General features: G+C 45.7%; 1 protein-coding gene across 1 annotated transcript in view; it reads left to right on the forward strand.

The window, feature by feature from the left end:
* The window catches only part of LOC308472240 (netrin-4-like), a 59,358-nt gene that overhangs the window by 26,922 nt on the left and 14,164 nt on the right, over window positions 1–18,272 (forward strand). The window contains exons 4-5 of the mRNA XM_080996923.1: window positions 6,902–7,028; window positions 13,979–14,167. Of these exons, the coding sequence (XP_080853049.1) occupies window positions 6,902–7,028; window positions 13,979–14,167 (316 nt within the window). The remainder of the gene's footprint in view (window positions 1–6,901; window positions 7,029–13,978; window positions 14,168–18,272) is intronic.

Below are 18,272 nucleotides of genomic sequence, written 5' to 3' on the forward strand. Positions count from 1 at the left end.
AGAAGTTTTGTTCTGTTCCCTCTCATAATCCCACAACCAACTGAATTTGTACACTATCTGATCTAAGCTTTGCCAGTCTGTGTGACCTCCAAATACCACAGGAGCTACTGTGTGTTGTAGCTTGCAATTCACCGAACATGTTTTTATTGGGAGGGAAGTTCGACTGTATATGCCAATTAGCTGACTAACCCAAGAAATAAAGAGACATTCAGCTTGTGGAATGATTCAGACTAGTTTCTACTAGGGTAAAAAGACTCTGAGTTGTTATATCTGAAAAGTTGCACACATAAACCTTTGTCCATGAAGAGGAAACTTATTTGTTGCATGAAAATACATGTAACACTGGGTTTTGTTGTTGTTGTTAGGAAAAACATATTCAGAAGAAGATTTTTTTTAAGTGGAAATGTAGCAGTTGGTAATACAGATTTTAAACCCTTCCTCTGGTGGTTGTTTTCCCACTCCGGATCACCACCTTCCCCAGACTGCTTTTCTTCCCATGGGAATCCAGATTAATTATAAATGTGCATTTGATTTCTATCTGGAACAGGTGGAAAGCAGCTGGAAAAGTGTTTGTTAGAAAAACCTGCTACCTACATATTAGCCTGGTAAAAGAAGGACAGTAATGGCGCCTCGTGATGTTCTTAACAACCAGGTGTAGGTTTATGCCTTATTATAATGTGTGAACAAGCCCCAAACAAGGACCAAGTCCATATAATTGTAATGAAAATGATAGGCACCAGAGTCACAGTAGTGTGGCTGAGTAAAAAAAGTATGAGTTCTTCTTTGGCAATTACTTGTAGCTGAGTAAGATTGTCTTTCATGAACATGGTCTTAACAGTGATTCTGTAAGTGACTGTGGAGGCCAATGTGGAGTGATTCTGTAAGTGATTGTGGATCCACACATCCTTCCACAGTGGGGATATAGGTTTCTGGGCGGGAGTTGATCACTGCGAGGATTTGCCAAATGTGCCTGTTTCTTAGCTTGTTTCTCCTTTTCGGCCTGAGTTTGTGCTTCTTCAAAGTCCATGACACCTTTGGTAAAAGCTGTTCTCCAGTTGGAGCACTCACAGGCCAGTATTTCCCAGTTATCAGTACTTAAGTTACTTTTTTGCCTTGAGAGCATCTTTAAACTTCTTTTGTTGTCCACCAGTATTTCACTTTCCATTCTTGAGTCAGGAATAGAGTAGGTGCTTTGGAAGATGATAATCAGGCATCCGAACAATATGACCCGAAAGTATGAGTAGTCCAGTCGCCATGCAGGAATGTACCCAAGCTGGAATTGGGGTGGTCCATCCATTAGCAGTTGCAAGGTTACAAACAGTTACCAAAGTCATTTAGTCCAAACAGAAAAGAAAGCAAATGACCAACTCTTATTCAAAACCAAAACAAAACCGGGGCATAGGAGAAGTGAGAAGCCATATTGTGGCCATTTGGCTTAAATTTGTGCTTTTTAACATAGTGGGTTCTGTGAAACTAAACTTCCTTCTTTTGTCCTGTCACCATTCCATACACTGGAGTCGGAGCCCAGATTCACTTATTTTCTTTCCTAATATTAACTTTTAGGCAAACCCTCTTATTGCCACCCTTAGCTCCTTCAGGAACAAAAGTGAGATATAAATTGATTAAATAAATAAATATTCAAAGGAATGTCTATGGGACATTTAAAAGGGGACTGGTTTGATTGCTTAACTGCTTGGCTACTGGTGGGTTTTGGTTATTTTAATCATTTAATTGCGACCTTGTGGCTACTTTCATCTCCAGTGGAAAATCAGCACTAATCCTGCTGGTAGAGAGACATCTGATTGGAAACACTTGTAAAGGCTAATAAACTGGTTTAATTGGCCTTGTGTCTTTGTTAAAGGAATTTTTTTGCTATTAAACACATTTTTTAAAAAAAAGAATGAAGCAATCAATTTAGTTTGGAACAGTCAAAAAACATTGGAAACAAGAATTGTTCTAGAATCTTCTGGAATGATAAAATGTCAAAAACTTGGTGGGTTATACCTACATTTTCCCCCATTATACTCTTCAACTAATGTGTTGTATCAGAGGTCTTTGTTACCTGTCGCTTTTCTCTGCAGGTGAATATGACTGTGTAGGTCAGGCACAGGAACAGAACGAGCAGTCCCAACCCTGCTTACACACATACACAACACATTTATTGAATATCTGCGCAGGGCTTCAGATAATGCCTAATTCTTGAATATGTAAACAGGCCCAAAGTTTCCCTTTCATTCATCCATGTTAGAAGACAGGAGCTCAGGTAACAATTCTATCCTGTCCTACTGAATATGCTTTTTCACCTGGAAGAAGTTGCTGCCCAACTCCCGGGCAGGTGAGAAATTGTACTGGTTTGCATGAAACCCAATATGAATTCTTGCCCGTTCCTTGGGGCCTGCAAGTGACTTGCTGATGATGATATGCAAATCTCTCTGTGTCCAAAATTGCTTTGGCAGCAGTACAAAGTGAACGTGTAGCCAAATGACAAACACTTTCAGTGAATCGGCATCAGATGCCCAGTTCTGGAAAGGTTCCAGTACCCAAACTTCAGTCAATGGGACCTACCCCCGCCCCCATTGACTAATGACAGCCAAGAAATAGCACCAATGGTAGCAACAACAGTAGGAATCAGCAGCAGGATAAAAGAGGCTAAGTGGAGAAACACAAGAGGAAGGAAGGATAAGATGAAACCAAATGGAAACACAAGTCTGCGTCACAATAGCCTGCGTCACCAATGTTCCAGCCAATGTGCTCCTTCCCACCCCCACCATGAAACTGTAGTTTCCATTCCTTTACCATCATGATTACGATGGCTGGGAACAAAAGGAATTCTTGATTGAGGTCCAGAAATCAAAACGTTGTGACAAGAGCAGATCACAGGCAGTACATTAATCCTCTTCTTGCTCAATTCCATTTGCTGCCAGTTAGCTTCTGGGGATTATTCAAGATGCTGGTTATTATATACCAGCAAAATGCCTATCGTTATGGTCAGTGTGTGTGGAAGGAAGGAAGGACATGCATATTTCAGGGACGTCATGGGTGGAGAGCACTGGGTCTCTGCTTGCCTTGACTTCAGCAGAGGCCATACATAGAGTTAGGGGTCTGACACCATCTGCATAGCCCTTGCATCTGCTAAGCCAAATCCTGGTTCTGTTTCTTGAGTGCTCTAAGCCAATCCCCAAAAGTCAGAGGGAATCTGATAGTGAGTGGGGCCATGGCCTGAAATGGGCCAGGCTAGAGTATACACATGTACATACATGCTAAAGCATACCCAGGGATGACCTGTCCTTTTTTGCCACCTGAAGCAAAATAGGAAGGTCCTATACCCATCCCCCCAACCATGCCTGTTGAACCAGTGCCTCACTTGCTAGGGTCACATGGTTGCAGCGGTGGCTTCCAGTAGGATATCGTAAGATCTTGCTGAACTCTTTTGAGAGCTCTGTAAAATCTCACAGTATAGAAGTCTTGTTCAGAAAATAGACTAAACCCATGTAGCTTGTGGGCTGGGCCTACTGCTGTTATCCTGCCTCCCCATATCCCAGCACTCAAACATAAAAAGACCAAGTGTTCCCTCTTGTCCTGCTGTGGTAAACTTCAGTGACATAGCTGTCAACTTTTCCCTTTTCTTGCGAGTAATCCTATTCAGAATAAGGGAATTTCCCTTTAAAAAAGTGAAACGTTGACAGCTATGTTCAGTGATCCTTGGATGAAGTGAGGTATAGAAATTCAATTAATAATAATATTTATAATGCTGTTAAGTATATATTATGTAGGAATGTTAGTCCTATCAATGCTGCCAAATTGCTTCCCAATTTTATATCACCTTCAAGCAAGCAATCAAATATCGTTTTTGTTTTTTTAAGCCACCAGTTCTTCATCCAATCAAAAAGTTACGGGAATATTTCTCTTTCAAAGTGTCTGTCATGCCAGACATGCAGAGTAATGAAGTCTACATGGTTCTCAAGGCTGTTTGTTGTTGTTTTTTTAAGCGATGCATCTGGCTTAAAATGTTTTACTTCTGAATTAACCAGAAAGTCCCTAGCACTCAACAGGATTGAGTCATAATTTTTTTCCTTGGCATGGAATTGTGGTTTTCTTGTTCCTGTTTTATCCCATCCAACTTTTTTTCCAGTCCTGCACTTGGTATTAGGGATGGGGGAGAAATTTGATTAAGTTCACAGTTGACAACAAACTTATTTGATCTGCACTTTCTGAAGCAATACGCAAATCGAAACGCATCCATCCTTTGAGACTCATAACTGCTCTGAATTTTGCAGTTCTCCAGCCAAATGATGTGTACAAAAATGCATATGCTTGGGTTGTTGCTGGCGTCTGTCTTGAGAGACAATGGAGTGTGCCTTCAGGTGTGAAGTCAAGTCTCTGTGTTAGCAGCACCAAAGTGACCTCCTTAGGGAGCAAGACTATGCAGTGTGTATGGAGGTCCTGGGCTGCCCAGACAACAAGACCCCCATCTCAGCCTTGCTGATGTCGTCCAAAAGAAAGCAGAGCTTGGCTGCAGGAGTTGCCGGAAGGAGGCCTATAAGGCACAAGTAGATAGTCATGAAAACAACACATGAAAATGCATTATATCAGGAAACTTGACTTTCTGTATAGTAGGCATAATTGTTTGCAAACATCCACCCCAAAATGCTAAACTTTTTGAGAGGGGTGGAATTGATTTAGAAATGTAGGGAACCCAACTTAAGACTGGAAAAGTGAGAAACTGTGAGAAGCCAAAATGGACCCATTGACCCATCTCTGCTTGATAGACAGTCGTACCTTGGATCGCAAACACCTTGGCTCCCGCACAAATTGGCTCCCGAATGATCCAAACCCAAAAGTGAGTGTTCCAGTTTTCGAGCAACTTTTCGGAAGCTGGACGTCCGACGGGGCTTCTGGGGCTTCTGATTGGCTGCAAGAGCTTCCTGCAGCCAATCAGAAGACGTGCTTTGGTTTTCGAACATTTTGGAAGTTGAATGGACTTCTGGAACGGATTCCATTTGACTTCCAAGGTATGACTGTATAACTTATTTGGTTTAAAAGAGGTCTTCACACACTGAAATACTAAGGTGACAGTTATTCAGTTGTTCTTTCTTTCTTTCTTTCTTTCTTTCTTTCTTTCTTTCTTTCTTTCTCCCTCCCTTCTCAAATTATAAGCAGGTTCAGGGTTTTGAGCACAGGCATTCTTGTACGATTCCCTAGAGGCTTCCTGTACAATGTACTCTGTCCCCTCCATCCTCCCCTGAGGCTGACTGCAGCCAAGTGCAGAGAGGGAGAGAAATGCATACCCCGAAGTCTCTGCTCAGTCTTCCGTGAGGAGGCAGCAAACTGCTCTGGGCACAGAAAATCTGCCAGCTGGCTCTAGAGGAGCAGTGGCATCAGCCATGTAGCCTGTGTCCTCATATCTGATCTGAAGGGATTAGGAAAGAGGGAGAGAAGGTGGGGGGGATTGCTGTAGGGAGCAAGCTGGTGAAGGGTAGCAGAGAGGAGCATAGAGGAGATGTATCTATAAATTTAATTTTTTAAGAATACGTCTCACCAGTTTCTCACCTGCAACAACATGTATAGGCCTTGCAGCAGATGAAACACAATTGCCCCCCCTTTTAAACACCATAGAGAACTGCCAGTGGCATTAGTAGCAAGATTAAAGGGATTTAGATTAGATTCATGCCTCAGTCAGAACTGAAATCTCAGGCTCCACTTTTGTATATAATATGCAGTGAGGCAGAAGCATGGCTGCACGGCTGCAACATTTGGTACCCCAACCCCATGTGCAAGAGAGGGCGGTGGAAGGAATTTAGGGGTGCAGGGGGTGTGTTTGATGACTGGAAAATTGAACTCAGTGGGGCCCATTCAGTTCAATTTTCATTCATCTCACGACCAATACAGAGGGGGGTGACTGGGAGACCTCTTCCATATTTTAAAAATCACATTTGAAAACAAAAGAGAGAAAGACATTTGAAAATGTGAGGGGAAAGGAAAATAAAGTGAACTAAACCACAGAGCCTAGGGCTTGCCAATCAGAAGGTTGGTGGTTCAAATCCCCGCGACGGGGTGAGCTCCCGTTGCTCGGTCCCTGCTCCTGCCCACCTAGCAGTTCGAAAGCACGTCAAAATGCAAGTAGATAAGTAGGTACCACTCCGGTGGGAAGGTAAACGGCATTTCCGTGTGCTGCTCTGGTTCACCAGAAGCGACTTAGTCATGCTGGTCACATGACCCGGAAGCTGTATGCCAGTAAAGCAAGATGAGCGCCGCAACCCCAGAGTCGTCCACAACTGGACCTAACGGTCAGGGGTCCCTTTACCTTTTAGGCTTTCTGCAATGAAAACAAATGGCACTTGAAGCAATTTCTCTCCCTTTGCAACGCCCACTAAATAATTATTTTAGGCTGTCAGTGCCTGTGTGTCCTGCTAAAACCCAAGTAGGCTTGGTCTCAAAGAGGTGGCCAGGTGAGAGCTAGTGACACACCTCTGCATTAAAGCATTACGTGCAGATTCACATTTTTGCAGATTTTTCAGACCCCCAAGGTTTCATTTCTTCTCAGAAGGAAGAATAGGTGCACATTTCTTTCAGCATGTCACCTGTAAGCCTGTAGCTGGGCCTTCTCCAGTAGGACCAGATCAGGCTGTTTCAAGATATTGCCACTGCCATCCATCTTGGAACTGCTGGAAGAGGCTGTGGCCAATGGGGCCTGGAGCTTTGGGCTTGGGAAAGGGGCAGGAGTCGCCGTCGTCCCTCTGCCCCTTCCAAATTTTGGACGTCCAAGTGGAGAGGGTTCCAATGAGCAGCCCTTTGGGATGCAATGAATGCGTGTTCTTCCACCAAAAAGACCTCTTAGCTAGTGCATTTTAGCGCTTTATTGTTTTCTGAATGTGTGTGTTGTTGTTGCTTTCTTTGACAGGTCCATGGGAAGTGCATGTGCAGACATAACACTGCAGGACAGCATTGTGAGAGGTGCACGCCATTGTACAATGACCAGCCATGGGAGCCAGGCGATGGAAAAACGGGGACACCAAATGAATGCAGAAGTATGTGGGTATGGCAAAGAGAGGGTAGAGATGAAGGGTTGCAATGTAATCCATCTTTCCACCCAGCAGCAAAGCCCGATAACAGCCAATTCATGGAGTCGGGATTTACGATGCTCTAGCGACAGATGGGGAATGGGATTGCCAAGCAACTGCCTGAAACGCCTTTCAGTCTCTCTCTATATGTGTGTGTGCATGTGTGAGCAAATGTGGTTGGCCTATGTGATATATTGTAAAATAGGGTACAAAGAGCAAAGCTCTGGTTTTCAAAGAGATTTTGCCCAACATTGCTTACTAGAGTTTTGGCCTACGATGAGAGCAGGGGAAAATATATAGATTTTTTAAAGTTCATCTGTTTCTTAGCAGGTACCATTGTAGATTTATTTATATATTATTATTATTTATTGGATTTATATACCGCCCTACACCCACAGGTCTCAGGGCGGTTCACATAATTTAGAGGCTTTCTAGTTTTATTTCATTTCGTCAAAGAGTAGTACTTCATTTCAAGGTGATTTAAAAAATGGTAAAGGTCCTACCATCGTTCCTCAGAAAATAATATATTCAGAATGGGTATGTTAGTTGAAATAGTGATTGAAAAGAATACATGGGATAAAGCAAAACTCCAGTTACAGTGAGGTTTTTAAAATCAGAGTTAAAGAGGCTCAACTCTAGAGGTTTAAGGTTTCCATAATCAAAATTCTAACCTCTAGGGATCCTTTCGCCTTAAAACTATGGCGCAGTTAGTGGCCTAGATGGAGATGTGTCTATCATTGCCCAATTTTACTTTTATTGGCCTAATGTACAAGTCACTCTTCCAAAAAAAGATTCTGGTTTAAACTAGTTGAGGTGGAGTGGGGTGGGGTATTTGAGGGACGAGGACTGAACATCACAGATACGTCAGGCTAGATGCAGCCCCAGAGACAATATTTACATCCCTTTTATCAGAATGGGGTGGGGTGGGTGAAGCTCTTCTCATATTTTACATCTTATATACTAATAAAAGGCAACAAACTTTATGTGGAATCAGTTTTGCAAATATGATTACAATAAGTGCTTGGTTATCAGCACAAAAGAGGTAGGTTTATCACTTAAATTTCTCAGTCTCTGCCCTACCCCTGCAAATCCTGCCTTTTCTTAACTCATACTGATTGAGGGAAATGTAAAAGGAATAATTTATTTGTTTGTTTCATAAAACTCGTATAGTGCTTAGTTGTAAAATAACAGCAACAATAACCCTCAAAGCGGCTGACCAGAAAACACCACTCACGTGTGATGGGACGATGAGCTGCTTGTGTGTAAAATCCTAGTCCCTCAGAGTTTGGTCAAGTTTGCAAACCTCTGTCTGTAACGGAGCCCCTTAAACATGGCTCCGCCAGTCGCTGGCAGATTCCGACAGTGGTTGCTTTCGGAATCGCTTCCAACATAAAAGCTCCTTAACGGAAACACGTCTTCTGGACTCTCTGCGTGACAGTTTCCGGCGAGGAGTGGGTGTCCCTACAGGAGGTCCTGAAACCTCCCCACTGTTTTCGCTGGAAGTGTCTCTGAGCCATCCCTCCAGCTCCCTTTCCCTCAGCTCAGCTCCTCTCCCCCTACTGGTTCCCTCTTCAGCTGCTGAGTCTCTCCCAACCTGTGTGAGCCCTTTCACTTCCCTTCCTTCCGATGGCAGTTCCCTGACATCCACCTCCCCTCCAGGGCCCCCTTCATCCCCTCTCGCCCCCTCCTCTACGGGCGGTGAGGAGGCAAAACCCCGGAATGAACTTCCTTCATCTTCCGATGTCCCGAACACTTCTCTCCACCTGTTGCGGTTCCTGGTCTCGAAGTACTCCTCCTCCTCAGAGTCCATCTCCCCTTCCCCTTCCGATTCCGAGAATCCTTCCAACTCCTCCTCCTCATCGGTGGTCCCAAAGTATTCCCTCCGGAACCTCTCCACAGGCTGAGGTTTCCTTGGGAACCTTTGATGGAACGTTTCTATCAATACCTCGTCATTGATATCTTCTGCCATTACCCAAGTGTTTTCTGACTCCGGTTCTCCTTCCCACGCTACCAAATACTCCACCTGATCCCCCTTCCATCTGGCGTCGAGGATTTCTGCCACATGGCTGCTGCATTCCCTTTCTTCTATGACCGGTCCCCGAGTGGCCATCCCTTCTCGTCCCCCCTCATACGGTGACAGTAACGACCTGTGAAATACTGGGTGCAGTTTCATGTGGTTGGGTAACCGGAGCCTGAAAGCCACTGGGTTGACCTGTTGAATGACCTCAAAGGGACCCAATCTCCTGGGTCTTAATTTCTTACAACCTCCTTTGAACGGCAACCCTTGGGTTGACAGCCACACCCTATCTCCCACCCTTATGGTTTCACCTTCCCTTCGGTTCTTGTCTGCCTGCCTCTTGTATTCTTCCTTCGCCCTTTCTAAGTTGAGTTGGAGCTGACGATGGATTGCTTCCATTTCTTCTACAAAATGCTCGGCTGCCGGGACACCCCATCTCTCCCCTTCTCCCCCTGGGAAAGCCCTGGGATGACACCCATAATTAGCCAAGAAGGGGCTCATCCCTGTGGACACATTCTCGGCATTGTTGTAGGCAAATTCCGCCAGCGCCAACTTTTCTACCCAGTCATTCTCTCTGTCATTGACATAACACCTCAGGTATTGCTGGAGGACCCCGTTTGCTCTTTCCGCCTGCCCGTTGGTTTCAGGGTGCCGGGCAGTCGAAAAGTTGACCTCCACCTGCAGTAAGCTCATGAGCTTCCTCCAGAACCTGGAAGTAAATTGTTTTCCTCGGTCTGAGACCACCCTCAATGGCACCCCGTGCAACCTAAAAATGTGTTCTACAAATAACTTCGCTGTCTCTTCCGCCGTGACTGCATGCGAGCAGGCTACAAAGTGGCACATCTTTGTTAGTAGGTCTACCACCACCATGATGGCTGTTTTCCCCTTGGACTTCGGCAGATCAGTCATAAAATCTATCGACACTGCCTCCCAAGGTCGTTCTGGGGTTGGTAAGGGTTCTAATAGCCCCGCCGGTGCCCGCCTCTCCCCTTTGGCTCGCTGGCATTGCTCACACCCTCTTACATACTCCCGTACATCTTCCCTCACCTTAGGCCACCAAAATTCCCTGGTGACCAACCACATGGTTTTGTGTTGTCCAAAATGCCCCGCCGTGGGGCTGTCGTGCAACTGCTTGAGTACCCTCCCCCTTAAGTCTCCTTCAGGGATATACAGTGCCCCTTTGTAATACAAAGCTCCATTTCTTTCCTCGAAACCCCCTGGTTCCTCTCCCTCACCCCTAAGACCTCTGAGCTTATTCTGGGCGTATTCATCATTCTCTGTTTCCTCTACCAGTTCTCTTTGTCCCACCAATGCCGCCCCACACACCCAGCGGTCCTCTGGAATGACATGTCTCTCTTCGGGTGCTCCCTCCCCCTCCAAATATTCAGGTTTGCGTGAGAGAGCGTCCGCCCTAATGTTCTCTGGGCCTGGCACGTAACAAATCTCAAAGTTAAATTTGGAGAACTCCTGGGCCCATCTCACTTGCCGTTGGTTGAGCACTCGTGCCGTCCTCCAATACTCTAGGTTCTTGTGGTCAGTGCACACTTGCACCTTATGTTGTGCGCCAATTAGCAGGTGCCTCCATCTCCGGAACGCCTCATGAATGGCTAGTAGTTCTCGGTCATACACCGTGTAGTTCCTCTCGGATTTGTTCAGCTTTCGCGAAAAAAAAGCACACGGTCTCCACTCTGACTCCTCCTTCCCTGGCTGCAGAAGCACCGCCCCAATAGCTCTGTCTGATGCGTCAGTTTCCACTCTCATCGGTTTTTGTAAATCCACATGCAGGAGTTGTTGTTCCGAGGCGAAGGCCCTTTTTAGTTCCTCAAATGCTCGCTCCGCCTCCTCAGTCCAAACGAACTTCTTCTTACTGCTGAGACAGTCCGTAATGGGCGCCGTCAGGTGGGCAAAGTTTCGGATGAACTTACGATAGAAGTTCCCAAATCCTAGGAACCTCTGCACATCCTTCCTTGTTTTGGGTGTTTTCCATTCCAGCACCGCCTGGACCTTGCCGGGATCCATGGCCAATCCCTTGTCTGACAGGCGATACCCCAGGAATTCCACCTCCTTGGTATGAAACTGACACTTCTCCAGTTTCACCCACAGCTGGTTGGCTTGCAGCCTGCTCAACACTTCTCTGACGTCTCTCACATGCTGCTCCTCATTCTCAGAATACACCAACACGTCGTCTAAGAAGGCCACACAATTCTTGTAAAGCAAAGGCCCCAGGACATGGTTCATAAACGATTGAAAGCACGCGGAGCCTCCTTGTAGGCCGAAGGGCATAACTAAATATTCAAATGCCCCCAAAGGGGTGAACATGGTGGTTTTCCATTCATCCCCCTTCCTTATTCGTATCAGGTTGTACGCCCCCCTTAGGTCCAGTTTAGTAAAAATCTTTCCCTTCCTGACCCTTGTCAAAATGTCGTCAATCCTGGGCATAGGGAAAGCCACTGGTTCTGACACTGCATTTAAGGCCCTGAAGTCACACACAAGCCTCGGCTTGTTCGTGTTTTTTTTATCCACAAAAAACACTGGGCTGCCCCCCACCGCCCTGGACTCTCTGATGAACCCTCTCTTCAGGTTCTTGTCAATGAACTCTCTTAGCTCCTGCATCTCTCTGTCTGACATGGCGTACAGCTTGCCTACAGGGAGCTGTGCCCCAGGGAGTAAATTTATTTGACAGTCAAAGGGTCTATGCGGGGGTAGTTGGTCAGCTTCCCTTTCGCTGAAGACGTCGCGGAGATCTGCGTATTGTCGTGGTACCTTCACGTTCTCCGTTACTTCAGTCCCTGCTAGGGTGGCTTGGGCCCCTGCCAAACCCTTTCCCTCTTTGCAGTGTTCTAAGCAATGTGCTGAACCAAAAGAAACCACTCTCTGATGCCAGCCCACCAGCGGATCATGTAACGCTAGCCAGCTCATCCCCAATATAATGGGAGCTCCTCCCAAGGTGGCCACATTAAACGCTATCAGTTCGGTGTGCCTTGCCACCTTCATTATCATTGGGACGGTCTGCAAGCTGACTTCTCCTCCCAACAGCTCCCTGCCATCGATCGTGGTCACCTGCAGGGGGTTGCTTAAAGGGATCGTCTGTATCTGGTGTTCAGCTGCAAACTCTTTGCTCATGAAATTGCAGGAGCTGCCTGAGTCCAACAGCGCCTTTATCTTTAGAGGGTGTCCGTTTGGCAGCTCTAGCGCCACTTCTATCACTAGGGCGGGTTTAGGAGGTTCTGGCGTGGGCACTTTCACTGCTCTTTGGCCTGGCTGCTGTGCCCCGACGGTGGCAGCCAGGCGTTGGCTTTTACTTGCTTCGGTATTTCTTCCTCTCTTCCCTCCACAGCTCCTACCATCCCTTGCCATTCCTTCCTCTGGGGGCAGACTCTGGCAAAGTGACCTGGCTGTTGGCAGAGATAGCATTTCCGGGCGCCTTTTCCCTCCTTCTTTCCCCCCTCACTGGGCTTTGAAACTGCGCGCGCGCGCGCTGTTCCGATTTCCATCGGCTCTGCCAGCGGGAAAGTTGGCTCTGGAATGTCTGGAATGCGGAACTCCTTCCAACGTTCCCCCTTCCCTTCCCGCCTCTCCAATGCTCTCGCCTCCTGGCGCGCTCCTATGGTCAGCGCTGATTTGGTCAGCTGGTCCATAGACTCCGCCCTGGGCGCCCGGGAAAGTTCGTCTTTCACAGCCGAAGAAAGCCCTTCTTCAAAGAGCATTTGAATGGGTTCCGCCGATAGATCCCACCCCAATTTATGGATCAACATGGTGAACTCAGTCCAGTACTCACGGACAGATCGGCTCCCCTGTTTGCAAGCCATTAACTGTCTGCGGACCACTCCCTGTTCAATATCGCTGGAAAACATCAGATCCATGGCGCGAAAGAACTTCATCGTGTCCTTTAGGACGTCACTATTCGCTGCCATCAGGGGTCTAACCCAGTCTCTCGCCCCCTTTTCAAGATGCCCAATCACGAAAGCCACTCGTGATTCCTCGTCAGGGAATTCATCAAACTGCAGATTGAGGGCATATTGCATCTCTGTCCGAAAGCCATGATAGTCTTTGGGCTCCCCCCCAAACTTCTGCACCAATCCTGGTACCTTTCTGACGAGCTGGGTGTCTTTCCCCTTTTTGTCTGCATCCTGAGCCCTCCTCTCCTCAAGCCTCGCCGTCTGCAGCGCTAGCTGGACCTCCAACACCCGGTACCTTTCTTCCAGGCTTGGACCCGCTCCAGCTCCTGCTTCTCCGGTTCCGGCTGGGTTGCTCATGATGCCTTCTCCTGCACAAGCTGCTCACGAAGACTGTCGGAATGCTGTGATGGGACGATGAGCTGCTTGTGTGTAAAATCCTAGTCCCTCAGAGTTTGGTCAAGTTTGCAAACCTCTGTCTGTAACGGAGCCCCTTAAACATGGCTCCGTCAGTCGCTGGCAGATTCCGACAGTGGTTGCTTTCGGAATCGCTTCCAACATAAAAGCTCCTTAACGGAAACACGTCTTCTGGACTCTCTGCGTGACAGTTTCCGGCGAGGAGTGGGTGTCCCTACAGGAGGTCCTGAAACCTCCCCACTGTTTTCGCTGGAAGTGTCTCTGAGCCATCCCTCCAGCTCCCTTTCCCTCAGCTCAGCTCCTCTCCCCCTACTGGTTCCCTCTTCAGCTGCTGAGTCTCTCCCAACCTGTGTGAGCCCTTTCACTTCCCTTCCTTCCGATGGCAGTTCCCTGACATCCCGTCACTGGATTTTCTTTACACATCTTCCCAGCATTTCCTTGCTCTTAACTAAAACGTTAGGACTAAATAAATCCATGTGAGGGAAAACCCCACATTTAAGTTCTATTCACTTGTACTACAGTGTGAGTAAGAATCATGTTGCTCCTTCTTCTTTTCCCTCTCCCCCTCACCCCTGGGCTCTGGACAGAGTGTCGCTGTCACAGTCATGCTGAGAGCTGCCATTTTGACCTGAGCGTCTGGTTGGCATCAGGAAAGCAGAGTGGAGGTGTCTGTGACAACTGCAAGCACAACACAGAGGGCTACCGGTGTCAAAGGTGCAAGCCTGGTTTTTACAGAGACAAAGGGAAACCCATGTCTTCGCCGGAGATTTGCAAACGTAAGTGGGGATGGGTGGGTCTGCCAATTTGGATTTCACTTCTTCTTTCCACCATAAATTTATTTCTTCACATTTCTGCATCAGGCTGCAGTGTTGTTGCTTTTAAAGTCATGAAAGTTCATTGGCATTATAATGTGAATTTCTCCATGATGATGATGATGATTTATTCCCCGCCCATGTCACTGGGTTGCCCCAGCCACTATGGGTGGCTTCCAACATAGTATAAAAACACAACTAGCCATCAAATATTAAAAACTTCCCAATACATGGCTGCCTTCAGATGTCTTCAAAAGGTTGTGCAGTTCTTTATCTCCTTGACATCTGATGGGAGGGTGTTCCACAGGGTGGGCACCACTACCAGGAAGGCCCTCTGCCTGGTTCCCTGTGCCTTCACGTCTCACAATGATGGAACCACCAGAAGGCCCTCAGAGCTGAACCTCAGTATCCAGGCTGAACAATGGGGTGGAGATGCTCCTTCAGGTATACAGGGCCCGAAGTACACATTTTTGTATGCACTTTGTGTGACAAATACACACCTTTCTGCAAACAATTTTCCCTAAGGTTATGTATTTTTGTATGTTATTTCCCAAACACATGCATTTTATGTACCCTTTTCTCAAACATATGCATTTTAATACACATTATTTTGTTGGAAAACTGAATTGCAAAATTCAGAGAAGAGCAAATTTGGAATGATAACTGCATTTCTGCTTGCATATTCATTTGAGAAATGTGAATTAGATATTAAAAAGAAAACTGGACTGAATTTCTTCCCCATTGTTAAATGTAAGTCATCAGCACACTTGTTTTAGTCATATTTATATATAATAAAGTAACTGATTGATTCAAAACTACCAGTGAATTTGACGGGGGGGGGGGAGTTTCAACATGTACAAACTGGTAGAGCCTATCTCAAAGCACCATCGCTGTATGCCTGTCCTTCTCCAGCGTCAAGCTCTGGTATAAAAAATGGTTCTGCCCATTTGTAGGAGAAACCAGCAGTACATGCTGATCAGGGATGCCATTGTGACATGTGAAATGTTCCCCTGGTCACTGGAACAGCTTTTCACGCTAATACATTTCCTTTCAAAAAATGGAAGTGGAAGCAAACAAACTGATGAATGCTTTGGGATTCACGCAGCACCTGAAAAAAGAAGAAAATTCTGAATTTCAGTGCAGGGCAAGACAGTCTGCTGGGCCACTGTTTGATTCACTAGGAAGCACATCTGTCATTTGAAGTACAATGTCAGTCTACTCTTTTCCTATTCCTATATCTGTCTCCACCCTACTGCCTTGCTTCTGGTCTTCTGCTGCTACTTTGGTAGACCTGATCCAGGTTTCCTTTGAACTCTTACGTTTCTTGCGCTGTAATTTCCGCAGGCCCCTGGTATTGCTTGAATGGCCCTGTTCACAACACATCCTCTGTTTCTGCTCTTTTGTGTTTGCCTCTTCTGAAATGCTAGTGCTGGCTCAGCCTCCGTCCCCCTCCCTGCCCTGTTCACCAACTTTTAAGCTTTTGTGAAAGCACAAGGAACGAGGAGCTGCCGAGCTAACCTATTGGTGTACCTGACCATATTGCATGACACCCAGTGACTTCTCCTGTAGCTCCTTTCTCTTAACTCTTGAGAAATCTTAGGGAAAGTAAGCTTTGTAAAGCCACCCTACCACAAGATTAGATTTCAAACCTCATAGCAGTTGAAAGATTTGTGCCCGAGTACCAAAGTGGGGTAAATGTTTAAGTTAAAGAGCAGAAGGGGAGTAAAACCATTATTTCCTAAGGAATCAACTACAAAGCAGCCAACTTGAATGAAACTGAAGCTCAGTTTTCCAAATGGCTTTTGATCTAATATGGCTGCCTTAGCTCTAAGACAAATCTTCTCGCAAATATTTTCTTCAGCATTCACTTCTGGGAATACTGATGTTTCAATGCTTTCCAGATATCCTCTGAATATTTTCTGAATATTCAGGGAAAATCACAAACAGTATTTGATATCCAGTGGGATTTGATTTCAGTATTTGATCATTAACATTATGTGATAGTCAGCAAGTCTAGTAAAATTATTTGGTAATATTTGATTTGATAGCTGGCATGCATTGATGGATTGTTCTTTATAGTATTTGGTGGCTGACAGACAAGTTGTTTTTTTTTTTAAAAAACGTAATTTTATTAATCTAGATTTCCAAGATAGCCTATAAAAGAGAACCATAAAACAAATATAAAACAGATCAAAAACATCAGAAACAAAAGCAGTTATCGAGCCACATTTAAGACATTTTTTTTAAAAAAAAAAAAAAGATTGCTCAAGATTTTAACTGACATGCAAGTCTTTGACATGTGCATTAGTATTTAGTACAGTCATACCTTGGTATTCAAACAGCTTAGTTCTCAAATGTTTTGGCTCCCGAACACCGTAAACCCGGAAGTGAGTATTCCGGTTTGCGAACTATTTTTGGAAGCCAAACATCCGACGGGGCTTCCACGGTTTCTGTACTTTGATTTCCGAACGTTTTGGAAGTCGAACTGATTTCCAGAATGGATTCCATTCGACTTCCATAGTACAACTGTATTTGATTACTTCCAATATGTCACAGTTTGCCACCTGCCAAAATCAAAACAGACAAGATGCGAACAAGTCTGAAGTACCTGACTTGTGAAGTAAAATTTGAGATGCGATTTTTGAATTCTTACTTGAAATTTCACATAGTAGTAGTAATAGTAGTAATAATAATAATAATAATAATAATAATTTATCATTTATACCTCGCCTATCTGGCTGAGTTTCCCCAGCCACTCTGGGTGGCAGGTTGAGTTTAGCAATATTTGAAAAATATGTCAGATTCAAATTATTCCTTTCAGTTTTCCAACAAGTTCTGCTCCCTGTTCGCGCATTCTGTGAAAAAAGTCTCTTCTGTCACATATCAAGCATGCAGAGCCTACGTATAGCGAGTTTGTACAAACAAAGGTTCCTTCACAAGTTGTGCTGAACGTGTATGTGGGGGGAGAGCTCCTGGTTGCCATCCTGTGCCCCCTTTCTATGTGTGTTGACTGTGTACAATTCTACTCAGTCGCAGCCAATGGAGCTGCACAGGTGAGGTGGCAGTGCCACATAGTGAGAGGTGGAGGGGCAAGGCATCAGAAGTTTGGCACAGTGTGGGCACAGCACAGACACAGTGGCAGGAACATTGGGTTTTCTCCCCCATAATGCCCACACTGTGCCAAGCTCATTTTGCCCTGCCCTTCCACCTCTCAGTAAGAGGCTTTGCCACACCATGTTCAGAGATAGGAGAGCAACACAGCCTTACCAGCTACTCCTGGTCCTACTAAGTGGGCATTAATCAGCCTTCAACCTACCTCACAATTCCGATTTGTACCACACCCTGTCCTGCTGACCTTCAGCAAAAGACCGGAGGGTTTGCGATGTACCAGTAACTCATACCCTCAGCTTATTTTGGCTGAGAAATGCCATGTTAAATATCCACCGGCTTACAAAATAAAAATAATTTTAAAAATGCTGCGGATACCAAAGAGGAAAATAACAAATTTGTCACAGCAGATTGCACAGATGTTTGTGGGATGAGCAATGGAGTTCTCAGCCCCATTGTGAGAAAGGAAGAAATGCTTTGGGGAAGGGAGAGAGGGAACGGAAACTGCCATTGTCTCTCCCGTGGGCACTGGGTTGGAGAAGGAAAGGCCGAGGGGGAAAGCTGAATGAAATACCCCATTAATCCCTTCGTGAAAAGCTTGCTTTAAGAGTGTTCTTCCATCCAGAGCAAAGTCCCTCTGTTAAGCTGAAAAAGGCCCTCAGGCTCCTGAGAAGAAAAGCGAAGAGGACTTTCTGCTCAGAAGGAATCTCTCAGCATTAGTCACAATAATCGAACACATTCTCTCTTAATCACCAGTAAGAGGAAAAATGTGTTGTATAACAGTCTGAATGCTCTGGTGCTAGCCAAATCCTCCTCCACAGAGTTCTCATTGGTAGGGATGCACAGACATTCCTGCAAAATGAATTGAAAGGAAATAAACCAACCCAAACAGCAAACACATAAACATGCCTTCCCCTTCCTGTCACCTCTGTTCATCCCTGAACTTTCTTCAACTCTTTTG

This window comes from Podarcis pityusensis (genome assembly GCF_964106645.2).
Source record: "Podarcis pityusensis genome assembly, chromosome: 2".
Lineage (NCBI taxonomy): Eukaryota > Metazoa > Chordata > Lepidosauria > Squamata > Lacertidae > Podarcis > Podarcis pityusensis.